At 39.7% G+C, this 21,509-nt stretch overlaps 1 protein-coding gene across 7 annotated transcripts in view; it reads right to left on the bottom strand.

Annotated features, from left to right (window-relative positions):
* LAMA3 (laminin subunit alpha 3) overlaps window positions 1-21,509 on the bottom strand; it is a 269,791-nt gene that overhangs the window by 116,893 nt on the left and 131,389 nt on the right. For all 7 annotated transcript variants that reach the window (XM_027068651.2, XM_027068653.2, XM_053206292.1 and 4 more), the window contains 6 exons: window positions 20,512-20,668; window positions 15,994-16,126; window positions 13,840-13,982; window positions 11,606-11,703; window positions 11,111-11,264; window positions 710-870 (listed from right to left, as the gene is read on the bottom strand). In XM_027068651.2, the coding sequence (XP_026924452.2) occupies window positions 710-870; window positions 11,111-11,264; window positions 11,606-11,703; window positions 13,840-13,982; window positions 15,994-16,126; window positions 20,512-20,668 (846 nt within the window). The remainder of the gene's footprint in view (window positions 1-709; window positions 871-11,110; window positions 11,265-11,605; window positions 11,704-13,839; window positions 13,983-15,993; window positions 16,127-20,511; window positions 20,669-21,509) is intronic.

The raw sequence follows: 21,509 nt of genomic DNA, 5'->3' as shown, positions 1-21,509 counted from the left end.
GACAGTAACTTAAACAGGGTGAATTTTAAAATCTTTGGCTAGGGGCACTTGGGTGGCTTAGTCAGTTAAGCATCGGACTTTGGCTCAGGTCACAATCTCACAGTTTGTGAGTTCGAGCCCTGCATCTGGCTCTGTGCTGGCAGTGGGGAGCCCACTTTGGACCCTCTGTCCCCCTCTCTCTCTGCCCCTCCCCAGCTGCAAACTCTCTCTCAAAAATGAATAAGCATTAAAAAAAATAAAATCTTTGGTTAATTATTTTTCACCTGATGATCCTCAAACATCAATTATTCCCAGTTTCTGAAGGGCATGTTGGGAAGGCGGTTGTGACAGAGACAGAGTCTTTTCTCCTATTCCACGCACCCAGGTGCTCTACACAGCATGTGAAGTGAGAACACTGACTTCACTGCACCACACAGGGGTGACAGAGAATAAAATAAAAAGGTCGTGCTGCTTCCTGGGAATCTGAGCAAAAGGAGTGAGTAGAATACACAGTTTTTCAAGAAAATGCAACATTTTCAAGAGGATGCCCACAGAGAAGTCTCCCAGTACTCACACTGGGGGTGACACCAGACAGCACGGTCACCTGCTTGTTTTCAAGATCAGCCTCAAAAAGGAAACAACATCCCAATCCAGATAAAAACCAAAGTTCCCAAAGCTGACCTCCTGATCGTTCAGGAACAAAGGGATCCCCCAGGGCAGGACTGATTACCTGTACATGCAGCTGTAGATGTTCACCTGGCCTCTCAGGACTGACCCAGGGCTCTGCATGTGCACAGCAACCACAGACAGCTGGTCTGCTCCCATGGAATACTCCACCACCACCACATAGTGGCCGACCTGGGGAACTCGCAGCCGCAGCTGTATCTCCACCTGTCAGAGAGCCCGATCAGGTGGATGTGAAATGTACCGGATGAGTTTACATGGGCAATAGTGAAGGCAAGGCTGAGCAGACATCTGGGAACAGTGTACGTCATCACAGTAAGAAACGCGGTCCTATGGGTAGGAATGCCAGATAAAATACAGGATGGGGGCGCCAGGATGGCTCACTCGGTTAAGCTTCCAACTTGGGCTCAGGTCATGATCTCGTGGTTGGTGAGTTCGAGCCCTGCATCAGACTGTCTGCTGTCAGCACAGAGCCCACTTCGGATCCTCTTCCCCACCCCCACCCCCAACCTCTCTCTGCCCCTCCCCTGTTCACACTCCCTCTCTCTCTCTCTCAAAAATAAATAAATAAACTTTAAAAAATGCAGGATGAACCATTAAGTATGAAATTCAGATAAACAACACATAACTGTGGTTTATCTGTGATTCAAACTTAATGGTGCATTGGTATTTTTTTCTAAATCTGGCAACCTTACTTATAGGGGTTTCTACTCCTATTACCCATATATTTGCCTTGTTTCTCAAGGCAAAAGACACTCTAAAACTTGAGGTAAAAAGCAATCTCCAATGGGTAAGAAGAGGATAGAGGTATGCCTTGAGGCTCTTTTGCTGTTTTTCAATTTAAAGAGTGAACTTTCGATTATATGGATGCAGATAACGTGACGTGATATATGCAGCCCACTTCTGGGATAATAACTAGTAATAGTTTGGTTTTCATGCTTCCAAACCGTTTTCCACATCTGAAAATGCACACATATGTACCTTTTTTTTTTTAAAGAAAAACTGTGCTCATAGTAGGAATCATGGATGTTTTTATACCATGACAGCAGGGCTGAGTAGCTCCAACAGAGTCCATATGGCTCACAAAGCTGAAAATATTTACTATCTGGCCTTGTACCAAAAACAAGCAAACAAAAAACCAAACCAAAACCAAACCAAAAAACAACCCGCCCCCACCATCCCCTATGGGTTAGGAGCTTGGAGTATGGAACCATACTGCCTCCAGCTGTGTGACTTTGAGCAAGTTGCTTAATGTCTGTATGCTTCGGTATCCTCCTGTGTACAAATGAGGATAGCAAGAGTACCCACCTCTTAAAATTATAATGAGGATTAAATGAATGAATATATGAAGGACTCTTAGAAGGGTATTTGGCATGTCATAAGCACTCTGTAAATATTGATGATCATAACTGTGATTATTGCCTTTTGCCACATCTTGCTTTTTTTACTCAACAAGATTTTCTCTGTCTGTAGCTACATACAGATAAACTTCATTTTCCTAATGGCCTCCCACCTTTCCACAGTGTGAGTGTAAATTAATTTATTTAGCTAATCCCCTATTGATGGCAACACTTACATTGTCTCTAATTTTCCCTATTAGCATAGAATGTTACATGATCACGTGTACGTGTGTGTGTGTGTGTGTGTGTGTGTGTGTAGATAGGTAAATATCCTTATGCTGGTATTTCTGTAAGATTCCTAGAAGTAGAATTGCTGGGTCAAAGTATACGTGCATATTGAATGTCTGAGCCAATATTGGAACTACATTCCACGGCAGTTTAACCCACTTGAGTCTGTAATCTCAGGCCCAGCCAACCTTTACCATACTTAATTAAAATCCTCCCTCCCCCCCCCCCCCATCTTCAGGATATTCACATTTACTGTTCTCTCTGCACAGCCCTGAACCACACAACTAATACTTTCCCCGGTGATTTTTCTATCACTTATATAATAGAAAGACTTACTTCAGGGGAAAAAAAAGTGGAATATCCACACCACTTTTCCACTCTGTTCTGGAGTGAAATATGGGTCTGTGGGGGGAGGTTATTAGCAGCATTTCTCCCTGGGGCATCTCCAAACAAGGGTCTGTCTGTCTTCACGCCACCATAAAACACACACAAGCCAATAATGTATATTCACTTTTCTCCCAGAAGTTATTACTGGCTGCCAGTTCTATCACAGCACTATATTATAAGTTTCTATTGTTCTTTCCACTCTGAGTCCTAGTCATTGATTTTTTTGGAAGATGTGTGGGAAGGCTTCTGAATTCATCTAAGGGTAAAAGTAGGTTTTGAGAAACTCAGATAAACGATAAATGATGGCAAATAGAAACTTTACTATTTGCTATTTGTTATCAGTTATTTATCTTAGTAAAAGGGAACTTAAATAGAACCAGTGTCAAACTGGAAGGAGCTTTCTGGTTTTATGGCATAGAACTGCCCTCACCTGGTTATGAGTGTTTCAAGATAAAGACATAAAAGGCAGGCATGTCAAATCTGGTACTTACACAAAGCTAAGAGGGGTGATTAACATGTCTGGTGTCAAAATGAGGATTCAAAATGACTTGGTCAATCTATACTTATTAAACACCTCCTCTATGCCAGCTCACCTGATGGGCATACAATGGGAAACAAGACACCTCTGGTCTCTGCCCTCAGACAGACTTTAATCAAATAATTAGACAATTAGACAAACACAGTGTGAAATTACACATATGACAAATATTCTGCATAGGTTCTTAGAGGACAGCCTGAGCCAGTCAGGGAGACTAGGGAAGGGGAAGACTTCCTGAAGAAGCAATAACTTGGCTGAGTGCTAGAGGACAAGGAACAGACAGCCAGGACCCAGGGGGAGGGAGGAGCATTCAGGCACAGGGAACATCCTGCAGTAGGAGGCTACCCTATGACACACAGGCTGTAGGGTAACAAATAATGTTAAGTCCAAGAGACTGAAGGCAGGCCACAGTGACAAGGAACAGAGAGCAAGAGGAGGCATTGGGAGGAAGGAGGGGTAGCCTTAGAGGCCATTAAAATCTTTTGTCTCTATCCTAAAGCAGTAAGCTGTTATCGTAATGTTCCAATTGTGTATGGGTGAGGATGGGGCAAGAGTGCCTGTGATGATCAGATAGATATTGTATTTCTATCAACATGAGTATGCTGACTATCATATGGAGTCTGGACTGGGAGATGCAATGGGCAAGAGCTGGTGTGAGTGAGCTAATCAGGAGGTTACTGCAGAGATCCTCATGAAAGATGATGATCAAATATTGGGCAAGAAAGATACACGAAGAGAAGTAGAGACATTTAAGAAAAGACATTAAGATTCAGGGATGGGGTGTCTTTGGTAAGGGAGGGAACGGAAGAAATCATGGATGACCCTAAGAATTCTGATTTATAAAATTAGATGGACGGTGGTACCATTTACTTAGGTAGTAAAATGTAATTTGAGATCCCTTCGAGACACCTAAGAGGTAACGTCAGGAAGGAAGTTGGCAATGCTGTTCTGCACATAAAAGGACAGGTATAACTGAACATACCACTTTGGGAGTTATCTGTGTCGAGTTGGCATCTAACACAATAGGCTTGGAGGAGGCTGCTTAGGGAGAGAATATAAAGTAAAAAGACAAAGGCTAAAACTGAACCTCAACAAATTCTAACACTTAATGGCTAGACAGAGGTTGAACCTGTAAATGATATTCTAAGGAAGCAGCCGGAGAGGTAGGAAGAGATCCAGACCACTCTTAAATTATGAAAAACAAGGTAAGAGAGTGTTTTAACTTGGAAGGGATATTCAACAAGTATTGAAAGCTGCTGAGAAGTTAAACAGATGAACACATGAGGAATGAAAATCATCACTGGATTTACTGACAAGATGATTGGAAACTGAGAGAGAGAGAGAGGGAGAGAGAGAGAGAGGGATAAGAAGAAGGAAGGAAGGAAGGAAGGAAGGAAGGAAGGAAGGAAGGAAGGAAGGAAGGAAGGAAGGAAGGAAGGAAAGAAGGAAGGAAGGAAGGAAAGAAAAAGGTAATGGAGTAGGAGAGATGAAAGCCAGACTGCTGTGGGTAGAGATGTGAATGGAAGTGAAAGAATCGGGAACAGTGTAGGATTGTCGAATTCTTTGGAGAAGTTTGGTTGTGAAGGAGGCAAGAGGTATAGCTGAGGGACTGTGGGAAGGGAAAGGAGGGTTTTAATAAAAAGGGGATAGAACTTAGCATTTTTAAAATATGAGGGTGACTCCCAGTTCAGACGGCACAGTGAATTGACATTTTCTGCACCCCTTCCACTCCAAGAGATAGCAACTATAGATAAAATGTTTTAGATTTAAAAACTGATGGACCATAAGTAAAAGAAAAACTTGAAATGCACTGGGGCTGAAGTCAGGGGCCTGCTGTCCTCAAGGTCTGGAAGCAGCCTGTCTTGGTCAGCAGTTCAGCTCTTGCGGAGTAAAGAAAACTAAAGACGCCTCAATGAGACAGTGGTCAGATCCAGGCTCATTTTTTTTTAAGACAAAGAGGAATGTTCCCTCAAATCATGAAAAGCTGAAAAAGTTGCTGACAATCTGCCAGTTGGGTTTCAGCTTTACAAGAAGCTATAGAATTTGGGAATCAAATATCAAAGATACAGCCTCATAACCAAGAACTGATTTAAGCCACCTACGTACTCAGTGTCTGAATCTGTGCCATCCCCACTATCACAGCGATAGAAGTGGCATATTTAATGCTTGCCTCTGAGCTAAGGGTCCAGAGGACTGGTGAGACATTGCAAAACTACTAGGCTGAGATGGCTAGCGAGAAAAAGGGAGATGATAAAAAGCTTCCATTCAAAATAAGCCAATAAGCCTGCAAACAAAATAAGTCTCCAAAACACATAAAGAAATCTAATGTTAGAAACATGCAATAATATCATCAATCAGAAGATGAATTTACTTCAGATAAGATGAATTTTATCAGAGAGTCTGACAAAGACTTTAAAATGAATACACTGGTCCCTAATCTGAAATCTTCAAACGTGGAAAAGGAATCTTTTTTGGATCTTGTTTGGATGCAAAACCTAATCTCACCTAACCAATCATCACTTGGTAGCAAAATGTGACTTGAACTAAGTCCACGTATACAGTCTTAATGTATTTCTCTTGAAGTGCCTATTCAAGCTTTTTGTTGGAGAAATATCAACCTGTTCGATTATAGGGTGTTGGCCAGGACCCCAATGGAGATGATGATGATGATGATGATGATGATGATGATGATGATGATGATGTGTGTGTGTTTGCAGAATCTTTAAAATTCTGAATTCTGGGGCGCCTGGGTGGCTCAGTCAGTTAAGCGTCCGGCTCTTGGGTTTGGCTCAGGTCATCATCTCACAGTTCGTGAGTTCGAGCCAGACATCAGGCTCCGTGCTGACAGCACGGAGCCAGCTTGAGATTTCTCTCTTCCTCTCTCTCTGCCCCTCCCCTGTTTGCTCTCTCTCTCTCTCTCTCTCTCTCTCTCTCTCTCTCTCTCTCTCAAATAAATAAACTTTAAAAAAAATTTTTAAATGCTGAATTATGAAACACACCTGCCTCCGAGGGCATTAAGATACTCAAAAATATAAATGAAAGAGGAATCTCTCTAAAAAGTAAATAAAGTTATAAAACTAAATTGGTGGGGAAAAAATAAGGAAAATTGAATATGAGTAAGAGCCAATTAGAAATCTTTGAGATTAACAGTATAAATTAAACTGAACCAACAGGCTGGATAAAATCTAAACTGGAGACAGTGAAACATCCGTGGATTCTAAGAAAGTCTTGAGGAATTCACCCATAAAGCAGCACAAAGAGCCAAAGCTATATAAAAATATGAAAGAGTAGTTTGTAGATAGACTGTGAGGTTCCAACATTCATCCAGGCTGATTTCCAGAAAAGAAGAATGTAAGGAATGGCAGCAAAATTACATTTGAAGTGATAACATCTGAGAATTTCCCAGGATAAAAGATATGAATCTTCATTCTGAAAGTGTAGCCTGAGGACTAAACAGATAAATAAAAATAAATCCACACCTAAATATATCATAATGGAACTTTAGAGTATCACAAATAAAAGTCCATCCTAGGATTTCTGGCTAAATATAATAGATTAAATGCTTATACTTATTCATCTTCCCTCTCAGAATTCCACAAAAATTCGAGTTGGGTTTTTTTTTTTAAATCATAAACCCACAAACAAAAAGAGGATAGGAAAGAGGGGGGCAGGAAACAGGCTAGAGAAATCAACAGATTTTGGAAGCTGGAAAGCAGATGTTAACCAATTAGACCAGAAAAAGCTGACACCTATGTGTCTGTGTGGGTGCAGAGTTGGATGAGCATTGGAAGAAAAGATTAAAGAAATATCCCAAAGCATAAAACGAGATAAAGAGATTGTAAATGTTGATTAAAGATAAAGAAATAAATTATCAATGAAATAACTCAAGGAAGTTTCCCTGAACGATGGATAGAAGTTTCCAGGCTAAAAGACTGAGAGCCTGGCACACTAGTGGAAACATTACCTATATCAAGGCACATCTTTGTGAAATTTCAGAACACGAGAAATAAAGAAATTATCTCAAAAGCTTTAAGCAGGGAAAAGCAAGCTGCAGTCAAAGCATTGGGAATCACAATGTAACTTCTCAAGAGCAGGACTTGAAGGTAGAAGCCAGTGAGGAAATGTCATCAAATTCTAAAAATAAATGATTTCTAATACAAAATTCTATATCTAGAGTGCCTGGGGGGCTCAGTCAGTTAAGTGTCTGACTCTTGATTTCAGCTCTGGTCATGATCTCATGGTCATGAGATCGAGCACTGCATTGGGCTCCACAGAGTTAAGCATAGAGCCTGCCTAAGAGTGTCTTTAAAAAAAAACCAATAAAAAATAAAATTATATATCTAACCAAACTAAAAAATCAAGATTGAGTGTACGATAGTTTCAGATATGCAAGGTCTCAAAGGGAAAAAAAAAATAAATAAATAAAAATAAAAGGACCTCCTCTGTATCTGTGTGGCCTTTCTCAGGAAGGAAGCCATTGGAGGATGTAATCTACCAAAATGCGGAAGAAGAAGAAGAAGAAGAAAAAAAAGGGAGTTCCAATAGTAAAAAAAACAAAAACAAACAAACAAACAAACAAAAACCCAATACAATGAAGATAAAAAAGAGAATATTTAGGATGGTGGGATGTGGCAATGAAATATTTCAGGAAATGGCTGTGCCCTAGATCCAGAGACTACATCAAGAGCAAAGAAGACAGATGGAAGATTCCAGGAGAGAAAATTCCAAGAAGAAATGGAAAAGAGTAAAAAAAAAAAAAAAAAAGAAAGGAAGGGAGGAGAGAGGGAGGGATAGTATGTGGTATATTTGAATTGAGATGAAACTTACAATCTACCTGAAAGTCTGGGGAAGAGGGTAAAAATAAAATTTCTGTACAGCAACAATAACTTGGAGGTTGGTTTTCAATGGGTAAATAATCATTCTAAAGTCTGTGTCATGTAAAATAAGAGATCAGAATTAGTGAATAACTTTAGACTTGGTTGGAAAATATATGCTTCAAGAACTTATGTTAAAATATTAAGGGTAACCACTAAAATACCAGAAAACAATCTGTACTTATCAAACAAGCAGAAAAATAGAGAAAACTGTCTTAATCAAACAGAAGTAGGGGGTGCCTGGCTGGCTCAGTCAGTAGAGCATGCAACTCTTGATCTCAGCATTGAGTTCCAGCCCCATGTTGGGCCTAGAACTTACTTCAAAAAAAAAAAAAAAGAAAAGAAAAGAAACCGAAGTAGGAAAATTATTTTTTAGAAGGCAAATAAAAAGCTAGTAAAATAATTAAGATGATAAAAATAAGTCCAAATATGTCTGAAATCACAATAAATATAAATCAATTAAAATCACATTGTAAAACAGAGATGATCAAATTGAAATATAAAAAATATAGCAATGAATTTGTTTATAAGAGACAGAGGCTTGTCTGGTGTACAACAGGTGTGGTCTGACTTTAAAAAATGAGCTGTCCAGATTCCCTTTCTCAGAAAGAATAAAGGGAAAAAGGGGATATTCAAATGGCAATAAGTGCCGGAGCTAGGAGTTAACAAAGAAATGAGACCGAAGCAACCTTCATGGTATGTGTGTGAGACAAACAGCTATGAGTAAGCAAAGGAGGTCATTCAATAGAGGGAGAGGTGAACAGCAAACACACGGAGAGAAGGCTTTCTTCTATGACAGCCTGGTAGCTCTATCTCTCTCAGATTCCTGGAAGACCAGAATGTACTTGGTTCTTGCCTTTGGAATCCTTCTAGACCTCTCTGTATCCTGGAAAAGGAAAAATCCTTTATATGAGCTAGACTTAGTGGGTTGCTCTTCCTTTCTGCCCATGGTGCTGACTAGAATACATAACAGCAGTATGGCTAATGGTTACTGAGTGATCACTGCGTGTCTGGCACCACAACAAGAGCCTCTCGTGGATTATTTTATTTAGTAGTACTCATGAGGTAGCTACTATTCTTATCCCCATTTTGTATACTAGTAAATTCAGGCCTAGGGAGATTTCACAGCTAGTTACTGATGACCCAAGACACGAAGGCAGGCAGTTTCACTCCAGAACCATCTTAATCATCACGCTACACATGGGTTTTCAAAATGGAGGAGCAGGGGCGGGGAGCGGGGGTGCCTGGGTGGCTCAGTTGGTTGAGCATCTGACTCTTGATAATAAAACTTTTTTAAAAATGGAGGAGGGATTACTCTGCATTTTGCTCCAGGTGGCTAATGATGATCAAAATTTACCTACCTCTAGAAGAAGTGAGTCCTCCATCAATTTAAGTATTCAACAGAGGCTAAATGAATGTTTAAAAAAGCTAACGTAGAAAGGATTCCTTCACAGGAAGGGAAATCAAATGATTTCTAAGGCCTCTTCGAATGCCATTAGTCTCTGAATTTTAGCACAATGATCTGTTACAGCACTGTCCAATAGAACCTTCTGGATAGCAAAAATATTTCATACTCTGTGTTTTCCAATAAGGTGGACAGTAGACATATGTAATTGCTGAGCACTTGAAATGTGGCTAGTGCAACGGAGAAACTGGATGTTTAGCTCTACTTAGTTTTAATTAATTCAAGTTTATACAGCCACATAAGCTAGTCACTACTATATTAGCACATGTCTGTAAGCATTTAGATAAAATAGTAAAACAGACTGTTAAATAAAACTGGACAGCCCAGGGCTTAGTTTTACGCATCATGCAAATATGGCCCTGCCCAAGGCCTCAGTGCTATATGGCTCTGGGCTAAATCAGAGGCAAGGACACCTCCAGATGAATCATCAGCATCATTTCCTGGAGTCTGGCTCTTCTCAACAGCACCTTCCTGCTGTCTGGGGAACACACACACACACACACACACACACACACGTATGTGTGCGTGCATATTTATGTATGTATGTGCATTTGTGTGTGTGTGCTCAGCATGGGTAGGTAGGGATACAGCACACTGGTAGAATGGAGTGGAAATGATTTCATTAATTTCTCTTTATGAATGCCTATATTGCTTTACTTGTTACAACAGGCATACATACTTCTCTTTTTTGCAAAATAAAAACTCTAATAAAATGAAATGAAGACTAAAGAAGTATCCTTAAAATCCTCTAATAGCTACCTCAGAAATGTTAGCAATATAGTTTACAAAAAAGGTACATATCTAAATATTCAGAAGTAATACCATATATGTTTTCAGTCTACAAATTTAATTGTGAACATTTTCCTCAAAAGTACAAAACAGAGAATGTTGTAGAAAGTAAGGAATGGAAATATAGCGACGGAAGTTTGTTTTTCAGTGTCTTTATTCTGAGGTATTGCATTGAGTCTTTTTATTGTTGCTATATACTACTTTGAACGCAAATCTTAAATCAGTATAGTCTTAAATCGTTTTGAGGCCTCAAAAACTCTGAGAAGAAAAGTAATGCCAAAGCCTGTGGTAACCTGTCCTCTAAGCCATGAGGGAGATGCCCTGGCGTGTAGCATTTCCAGATTTTGAGCTCAAAGAAATCAACCCTTACAAATTGCTTAGCCTGAGGGCTGAACAGTCTGTGAGCATTGCATCCTTTTAGGGTAAGCTGTGTAGTTTCTGGAGGCCTTTTAGAAAGATCTTGCCCTGAATCAGGTAGAGCAGGACGTGCCCTTATAAGTCCAGGGAGTAAAAAGGAGAGGATTCTGTGGTTGCCCATGTTCCCTGCCATGTCTAGAAAGTGCTCAGAGACTAACCTTACTATGCTCTGTGTGGTGCACCGCCCAGCCACAACCTGAATCAGAGAACTCAGATACCTGTAATTAACACCTCTGAGAAATTCTTCCAGGTTCCCCTGAATTTGAGAAGCAACTGTGGCCAAGGGTTTTCAGCAGACACAGATGGGGAGACAGTAATAGCTTTGACAGTAAATAAAAGGCTGCCCCACCTCTCTACCACTGAGGTCCGCCATGACCGGGTGTGCGGGAGTAGGCTGCCTCACTGCCAAGGGTCTTGGCTCTCCATCAAGCAGGAAGTGTCTGGCCTCACAAGCCAGGGCACAGGGGAATCGGGTCACTGGCAAATGCTGGTAAAGCAAGCAACTTCAACAACAAAATACAACAGTTACAACTGAGAACAAAGCACAATATCAAAACGCATCCCCAAAGGACTCTTATCCAATTCCATTCATTCATCATTCTTTCAACGAACTCCTACCCAGTGCCTACTATAGGAATCGGATGGTAAATTTTCATCTGCATGAAGAATAAAAGACGGAAAGGTCCGTGAACCTGGATTCTATTTTAAGCCTCAGACAAAAACCACAATCAGATAATTATCCAAAGCATCTGGCTGCAGTTGTGAGGCCGAGGCCTATCTCGAATCCTTGCACCAAAGGCTCCTGATTTAGAGGACCCGATGTCGCACCGCTGCCCATACTAACTTCTCTTGGGGAGGTCCTGAGTCGGCGCACGGCTGTGTGACTGGCAGTTGCAGTGAGGATGCCTCATAGTAGTCTCTGGGAAGCAGCACCAGGTAGTCCTAGTAAATTAAGACCAAAAGGACAATTACGCATTTGATGGTGGCCCTTCTTTAGTAATCAAGCCGTCAGCAGCTAAGTTAACAACAACCACGTGAAGCTCGCTATGTTAAACTCTCGACAGCAGCTGCTTCGTTCTGCCGCCCGACTCACCAAAACACACAAAGCAACTCCTCACAGGTGCTTCAAACATGGGAGATAAGCATCTCAGGGTGAATGTTTTTGTATGCAAGTCTCAGGGGAAATTTTCCCGTCTCTTCTGGATTGTTTATAAATTCAAAACTAAACAAAAGTAACATGCTATCAGTTGATAACATGTTCCTTTGAAATACCAGTCGCTTTCATCACTACACAACAGAACACTGAATTGTAGATCACGTATCACGGCTTCTTATTCCCATATCCAAGCAACGCTCGATGGCATGTATAAAAAACGGTGTTTTGTGATCCTGGTGAATCACGGACTGAAACTGGCTGACTGCCTGTCCTAGGAGATGAGAGGAAGAACGTGTTCCACGGAGTGTGCCAAATGAAGCCCACAGTGTAAATTCAGCTAAACAGCTCTTCAGGAAAGAGCAGACCTCCAGGTTTCTGAGATGCTGATGGTTTGACAGCTTCAGAGCAATGCTGGCATCTCTGCCTATGTGCAGAGGGAAGGACGAAGGGGAGGGGGGATGTCTGCCATAACTGTGAAGAGACTCATACGCCAGCCATAAGGCTTTCTCTCCCTTCGGGGCCCTTAATTTGTCTAGAATGGGAAAGAAGAGAAATGTATGGAGAGGAAAAGTGGCACATGGCGGCCCAGGGGGCTCAGTGGTCTACCACGGGGGTCTCACTAGCCCAGTAGGCTTTATTTCAACAGTGATTATTGTTCTCTTACTAAGTTTCCTTAGGTTGGGACCATAGCTCCTCCTTACTTTATGGTCCCATAGATCCTAGAATAGTGAAAGTTGACAGTAGGTGGTCCGTAAAATATCTGTAGAGAAGATAGGATCATCATATGGAAGCATATATATGTGTTGCACTACACAACTGCACCAGCTAAATGTCATCAAGTATCTTCCATGCCTATGAAGTAACATAATGAGCTTCTTTCCATTAATCTAACTTTGTACCCATTACTGGCATCAATGGGATTTTCCTCATCCTCATTTCTAACATCTATGAAAAACTCTAAAACTTTGGTAAAGCAACAAAGCTTTCTACCAAGAAGATGCAAGAAAAATAGGGATTGAATGCCGAGCATAAACCCTCACATGATGCTCAGAAGATCCCAGATTTGGAAAGGACCTATATGGATAAACATTGTCCCTATTACAGGGAAGAAGCAAATGAGGCAGGCCTGGAGTTAAAGACCTTGCCTGAGATTTGTTAATACAGCCAATCAAAAGGACTGTGCCAGAAGGAAAAGCTTGATGTTTTCTGCTCTGAGCGCCTAAAACCAAGCTTTGTTGAAGACTGTATTTTCAAAAGACTTTCTATAAGCCAAAGCAGACATCAAAAGGAGGGGTGTATCTCAGGTAGCTGTTTTCATCCCTTAACTCCCCACGGTTCCTCTGGCTACCCTAGTAGAGCACGAGGATAGAGCTTCTCCCGTGATGCAGGGTTCTTTGTCCAAGGCAATCGTTTGGTGAGGCTGCTGCCTATGTTTCAGGTAGAAGAAGGCAGGGAACGTTGGAGAAGCAGAGGTTCTCCCTTCTCTTTCCACCGCCAAGAATTTCACTGATATTAGGATCTTCTTTTCCTCTAGCTTCTTCTGATTCACTCCACACAATTCCCAGAGAGGCTGATTTTTTTTGATGCCCTTCTGATTCATGGTGAAAAATCCCAAAGAAGCTTTTGAAAGGTGGGGACATAATGCATATGAAGGTTTTGCATTTATTCTGATAACTTTGAGTCATTATAGTTATAGTTGTTGGCGTGTGTGTGTGTGTGTGTGTGTCTGAGAGAAGCTGGCTGAAGAATATAACAGATATTTTAAGTTGGCTCCTATGTTGAGGGCAAAGGTCACCATAGTTTCCTGTGTCTAAAAGGGAGGTAGATTTTGGTATCTAATGGTCCCTGTGGGTCACTGTGGATTGGACCATCTCTAAGGGGGGAAGAATCCCACAGAACGCTCCACTCAGGAGGACTCTTACCAGGAGGACCCCCTCTGCTTGAATACAAGCAAGCCATGTCCCTGGTGCAATTGAAAACGGGTGTGCCAAACCATTTCCGGGGACCGTGACAAAGGCTGGCTCCTTACTTGGCAGGAAGAGGACTTCTTTGCTTTGAGCAGCACCTATCAGAAATAAAAAGAATTGCCCAAGGCACTGGTCTAGCAATCACTGTTATGATTTTGGATTTTCAGTTTTGAACATTCAGTTTACATCTGAAGAAGTTTAAGATGGTTACTGAGCATACTTACTGATCAGATTTATTGATTTTATTTTTAAAATTTTTTAACGTTTATTATTTTTGAGAGAGAGAGAGAGACAGAGTGCAAGCAGGGGAGGGGCAAAGAGAGAGGGAGACACAGAATCTGAAGCAGGCTCCAGGCTCTGAGCTGTCAGCACAGAGCCCAACGCAGAGTTCAAACTCACGAACTGTAAGATCACGACTGGAGCCGAAGTCAGATACTTAACTGACTGAGCCACCCTGGCGCCCCTTGATTTTATTTACCATTCACATACTTATAAAACAGACTAGAAAGATATTGATAAGATGTTAATTACTTTTTAAATTTGTTAAGTGATTAAGTATATTAACGCATGTAAACTGCTTAGGAAATTTCATTGCACCTAATTGTTCACACATTACCTTAGATACTAAATTATTTTATTCTTTGAATTTCTATGGAAGAACATGTGTCCATTCTGAAGTAATAAAAAGTTTTGGTTTTTTGTTTGTTCTCAGGATGCAAAGTGTTTTCTTCTGTATGAAACAAACAGTGAACCTTCTGTACAAGGTTCAGAAACAAACCAAACTGCTGCATCAGAGTCCATGAGACTTTTTCTTCAGAAGAAATGTTTGCTCCAAATCCTTGCATTCTTTCTACAAACATCCACTAGATCTAGGTTCTGGGCATGAGGGACTGCACACAGCCAGCATGGCTTTTGCTGGGTGGGATGGGAAAGGTGAGGGATTACAGACGATAAAACAGGAGACTTTGGCACAGCATAGACAGTGGTGTTTGGGAGGAGGCCTAGGTTACCACAAGAATCCACAACCAAGGCCCCTGACTCAGACATGGGGGCTTAATAAAGGTTTCCCAGAGGAAGGGAAAAAAAGCCACAATGTATTCCACCTGTTTGAGTTAATGGAGAGCAAAGTGCTGATGAAATTGTCATTGAGGAGGCATCAGGGTCTATTAGAAAGAATTTGGAGTCTGAAGATTCCAACTCGTCTATAAAGACCAGAGGTGCACTTAGGCAATTTACTAAACCTCTCAGTTCTGTTTCCTCTTCAACTCTCATCAGTTCACAAACTTACCATGTGAGAAAATCAATGCCAAAGTATATGTATATGATAAAGCAAGCCCGCTAGTTCTTTGTGTTATTCATCATCATCCAGCCTCGCAACCTGGTTGACACAACTCAGGAGCATCACCACTGCCCCCAGTGACTTCGCCATGGATGCTGAACAAAGACTCTTGTGTTTCAATCTCAAATTATATTTCCACTGGCACCATCTTGGGTCTGTGTGGGATTCCTAGTGCTTTCTGGAATCTGTTTCCAGGAATCGTAGAAGTGCTAACTTCTTGCAGAACAGACTTCCAGGCCTCAGCTCTAACAGTGCTGAGATCTGTGCTCTGACTGTGATTTTCCTCTGTCCTCAAGAATGCCTCAACCTTCAGTGAGGTTTGCATGTTTCTTTCTGGAGTTCTCTTGGGCTTCATGCTTACCGCATTCATCTTAAAAATTCCTACACTCACCCATTTCTCCTTGGGCTATTTGGTTTGCCTGAAACAATGTAAAAATTTAGGGGAGTCACCACAGAGGTGACACCCACTCTACCATGAATGAATTATAAATTAGCTTTGCCCTGTGGTGATATCATAGACCATGAGGTTCAGCGAAGACACACAGATTGTTACACCAATTTTTCAAAAGACAGTTAATAGTAAACTTAACAAAATTTAAATAAGCAGAATGTTTAGAGATTGAAAAGGTAGCAAAGGACAGGACACTACCCTAATCAGACTATGCATGAGACTCCATCTTTTCTCAGGAGGTAACTTTGTGAAAACTGAAGAAACTGTTTCACTAGTTCATCATTTCTTAATCCAAAAAAAGGCTTGAAAATTTGCCTACCTGCCTCAGCCCAGGATGGGTAAATAGTCAGGTGGCCAGATACGGCTTCAGTTCCAGGGTTAATATATTTCAGAATAACGCGAAACAAGGCAAGACTTGACTTCCCCACATTCAACATGATCCTCACTTTATTCTGAAAAATACCAAAAAGCCATAAAGTATAGAACTGGCTAAAAGAAATGGTAGCCAAACAGTGGCTTTACTCCATTCAAGTTTCACTAGTGGGCTTGTAGTGTGTACACAGACCCAGACACTCTGTTTCTTTCACACACACACACACACACACACACACACACACACACACTCACTCTCACTCAGAAAACACCAAATAACCAACTCTGTGGCAGATGGAAATAGGAAGGCCTAACAATAAATTAAAATCACAATTACAATTACAATTAAATTTAAGTGTACAATACAACTTAATTACAATTAAAGTTACAGTGAAGACCTGTTCCCTCAGGAACTGAGTTCTTCTTTTGACCCTTTTGGAATCAGGCAGACAGAACAGAATGTTAGCAGGACTAGTTTAAGGAAAGCCATAGTGGCAGGGGCAACCACCACAGGCTGGGAGAAATAAAAAAGCAGAAGAGAACGAAAGGACAGGATTATTTAACACAACTACCCCTGTAGAGAGACCACTCCAGGGGCCACATACATAAAATTCTAAATGGTCACAGAAACTGATGCTGGCCAAACAAAGGTTAAAATACTCCAAACACATTAGTGACCAAATCTGGATGTAACTAAAATATGCCTACGTCATATAAAATTGATCTCAATCTCTATCCAAAAAGAATGTGGGCTTTTTCTTTTTTAATTATTTTTTTTCCATCATGACAAGTGTACTCTTTAATCCTCATCACCTATTTCCTCCATCCCCTACCCCGCTCCCCTCTGGTAACCATCAGTTTGTTTTCTACAGTTAAGAGTCTGTTTCATGCTTTGTCTCTATCTCCTTTTTTTTTTTTTTGCCTTTGCTTGTTTGTTTTGCTTCCTAGATTCAACATATGAGTGAAATCATACAATATTTGTCTCTCTCTGACTTATTTCAGTTAACATTATTATTCTCTCTAGTTCCATCCATATTGTTGCAAATGGCAAAATTTCATTATTTTTTATGGCTGAATAATACTCCATTCCAATAACAAAAGGGACAATCCGACAAGAGGATATATAATAATTGTAAATATTTATGCACCCAACATGAAAGAACCCAAATAAATAAAACAGTTAATAACAAACCTAAAGGAAATAATCAATAGTAACACAATAATAGTAGGGGACTTTAAGACCCCACTTACATCAACGGGCAGATCATCCAAAGAGAAAAGCAACAAGGAAATAGTGGCTTTCAATGACACTCTGGACCAGATGGACTTAACAGATACATTCAAATACACAGATATATTCAGCAGAATACACATTCTTTTTGAGTACACATGTAATGGTCTCCAGAATAGAACACATATTAGACCACAAAATAAGTCTCAAAAAATTCAAAAAGACTGAAGTTGTGCCATGCATCTTTTCTGACCACAAACCTATGAAACTAGAAATCAACCACAAGAAAAATTTTGCAAGAGCACAAATACATTGAGGCTAAAGAACATGCTTCTAAACAACGAATGGGTCAATCAAGAAATCAAAAAAGAGGGGCGCCTGTGTGGCTCAGTCTGTTGAGCATCTGACTCTTGATTTCAGCTCAGGTCATGATCTCAAGGTTCATGGGACCAAGCCCCATGTCAAGCTTCACTCTGTCAATGCACAGCCTGCTTAGGATTCTTTCTTTCTCTCTCTGCCCCTCCCCTACTCATTCTCATTCTCTCTCTCTCTCTCTCTCTGTAAAAATAAATAAACTTAAAAAAAAGAAATCAAAGAAGAAATAAAATATTACATGGAGATGAATAAAAACGAAAACACAGGTCCAAAATCTTTAGGATGCAGCAAAAGCTGTACTAAGACGGAAATTTATAGAAACACAAGGCTACATCAAGAAGCAAGAAAAATCTCATATAAATAACCTAACCTTATACCTCAAGACACTAAAATAAGAAGAAAAAACAAAACTGAAACACAGAAAAAGGAAGGAAATAAAAAAGATTAGAGCAGAAATAAATGATACAGAAACTAAAAAAAAAGTAAATAAAACAGATTAATGAAACCAGGAGCTGGTTTTTAGAAAAGATCAACAAAATTGATAAATCTCTAACCAGACTTATCGAGAGAAAGAGAGAAAGACAGAGAGAGAGAGGACCCAAATAAACAAAACCACTAATGAAAGAGTAGAAATAACAACCAACACCACAAAAATACAAAAACTTGTAACACAATATTATGAAAATCTATATGCCAACAAATTGGACAACTTAAAAGAAATGGATACATTCCTAGAAACATATAACCTACCAAAACATAATAGGAAGAAACAGAAAATTTGAACAGATGAATTACTAGAAGTTAAATTGAATCAGTAATTTAAAAAAAAAAAACAAAAAAAAACCTCCCGAAAAACAAAAGTCTGAGACCAGACAGCTTCACAGGTGAATTCTACCAAACATTTAAAGAAGAGTTAATATTTATTCTTCTCAAACTATTCCAAAAAATATAACAGGAAGGAGAACTTCCAAATTCATTCTATGAGGCCAGTACCACCCTGATACCAAAACCATATAAAGACACTACAAAAAAAGAGAACTACAAGTCAGTATGTCTGATGAACATAGATGTAAAAATCCTCAACAAAATATTAGTGAACAGAATCCAACAAAACATTAAAATAACCATTCACCACGATCAAGTGGGATTTACTCCTGGGATGAAAGTGTGCTTTAATATTTGCAAAACAATCAATGTGGCATGTCACATTAGTAAGAGAAGAGATAAAAACCATAAAATCATTTCAACAGATGGAGAAAAAGCATTTTACAAAGTACGACATCCATTCATGATAAAAACAAATCCTCTGCAAAGTAGATACAGATAATAAAGGCCTTATATGAAAAATGTACAACCAACATCATACTCAGTGGTGAAAAATGAAGACTTTTTCCCCTAAGGTCAGAACAAGACAAAGATGTCCACTCTCACCACTTTTATTCAACATAGCACTGGAAGTCCTAGCCATAGCAGTCAGACAACAGAAAGAAAGAACAGGTATCCAAATTGGTAAGGAAGTAGTAAAACTCTCATGATCTACAAATGACATGGTACCACATATAGAAAGCCTTAAAGACTCCACTGAATGGGGCTTTTTAACTTGACAGAATCCATCTCTCAGTGTTAGTTCCATGCTGGAAAATAAAAATGCAAAAATGTATAAGGAACAAGTTAGGGGTGATCTGATGGGCGCTGCCGAGGTCTGCTGACTAAAAATACTTAAAGAAATCCATCATTTGGAATTCATTCCTTTATGCTAACTAGTTATTCTTTCCAACTGTAGACACCTATGAGAGGGTATCCACCTTGACTGGACTGTCAGTCATTCATAATCTATTATGACTTAATGGAATCCATTGCTTTTTTCTTAATAATGAAGATCAGGAAGGAGCTAAAGAAACTGAATTGCTACATTGGGGAGAAGGAGAAAGCAGTGAGGTGTCGGATCCTAGGATCCTAGGGAGTTAAAGCAACCTGATGCGGGACCCTAGTCAGGCAAGAAGCAACATTAGAACCAATGGTGGCTCCAACAGAACTGTGAACCTGTCCCTGTTTCTCTAAGGGGTGACTTATATAAATATAACAGGCATTACTTCTGCATCTACTAAGGACAAATATTGGGTAACCATGGTCGTCAGTTTACCTCTTTTGTTCTGAATTTCGCCACTGAGAAACACAGTTTGAAGAGACCAACCTCAAAGAGAAGTTCTGAGAACAAAAATTCTCAATGACTATACAGAAATTATTAGTTATAAATATTGTATAAGTTCTAAAGGTAGCAAGAAAATGTGTAAATCCCTTAATTATTCCAACACAAAGCCAAGAGATATGGATACAGAAGAGGAAAATGAAGGAAAGGAGAAATACAGGAAAGAAAATTTAAGTAGCACTAACAAATTCCTCATTTATCTTAGTTTTTATTCATATAGTAATTCCGAGTTTAAAAAAGCAAAAAAAAAAACAACCAGTCAAATATTAACGCACACACTGAAATTATTTAATTCAACTCATTTTTAATCTTCACAAATGGCTTTAAAGAAAAGTGTCTCTTGTGTTAAAATATAGACTAATCTCATTTGGGAAACAACTTCTTGTAAAAAGTTTCCAGAAATAAACACCATTTTTTTTTAATCCTTTCTTTGTCTGATTTGGTGACTAAATTAACAATAAACTGTGAAATCGATACATATACTTATGAGTTAAAATCCAATCTTACCCCAAACCCCATCTGTAGTCTGGAGAAAAAGAATCCTGGAGTCAGTTTGGGGATAGTTTGCCTTTGTGGGGGACTCACTGACAGTGTTGTGGGTAACTACACTCACTATCCTGCCATGAAGTAATTTCTTAGAGGCTACATACCTGCACTGAGGTCATCTGGGCGTATCCTCTCCAGCTAAATTCAGGAAATTCCAGGGGATCAAATCCAAACCGAAGTTCTCTCCCATTAGGTACAGTGCCATCTTCAATCTCATACTTCATATGATGCAAATCCGGGAAATAGTAGTTGTTTTCAGGTCTTTTGTAAACAAAAAGTAAATGTGGATACAGCAAGTTAAGTCCACTGATAATCCAAATATTCTTTAATCTCAGTAGCTCTGCTAAAAGAACTCCCACCAAATTGAAAGACTGCAACCAATAAGAACAAATGAAAGAGCCTCCCCCTGCTTTTTCTTTAAATTATTGCTTTCATTCTTGTAAACATTCACATAAAACACACACACCCAACACTTATCATTCTAAGCAATAAAATGAGAAAATCATTTAGCACAACCCATAGTAGTAGTATCCTTTAATATGTTCTAAACGGTTGCCAACAACTTAGCAAAGTCAAATTAGGTAATTTACTATAAATTCATTCATTCAATCATTCATTTATATATTCATATTCACTCATTATACAAATATTAACATATACGTACCAACCAATGTTGTTAAGTACCATATATACATAGTGAATGTGACATACAATATTTCATATGTTAAGTTTACAAGTTAGATACATTTTTCTCTCCATATATGTTTTTTCAATCATCAGAATGACTTTTTATGCCTCGTTTTTTCTTAAATTATAAGTCTATAAATGGATTCCTTTCAAGAGTCCAATAATGACAATCATAGAGAAGGACCAAAAATATTTCAACCCTTGGGCGCCTGGGTGGTTCAGTCAGTTAAGTGTCCTGCTTCAGTTTAGGTCATGATCTTATGGTTCGTGAGTTCGAGCCCCGCATCGGGCTCTGTGCTGACTGCTCAGAGCCTGGAGCCTATTTCGGGTTCTGTCTCTCCCTCTCTCTCTGCCCTCCCCCACTTGTGCTCGGTCTCTGTCTCTCTGTCAAAAATAAATAAAAAGATTAAAAAAT

The sequence above is a fragment of the Acinonyx jubatus genome, chromosome D3 (assembly GCF_027475565.1).
Source record: "Acinonyx jubatus isolate Ajub_Pintada_27869175 chromosome D3, VMU_Ajub_asm_v1.0, whole genome shotgun sequence".
NCBI lineage: Eukaryota > Metazoa > Chordata > Mammalia > Carnivora > Felidae > Acinonyx > Acinonyx jubatus.
The sequence above is the reverse complement of the archived record's forward strand: the minus strand, read 5'-3'. Positions and strand labels throughout refer to the sequence as shown.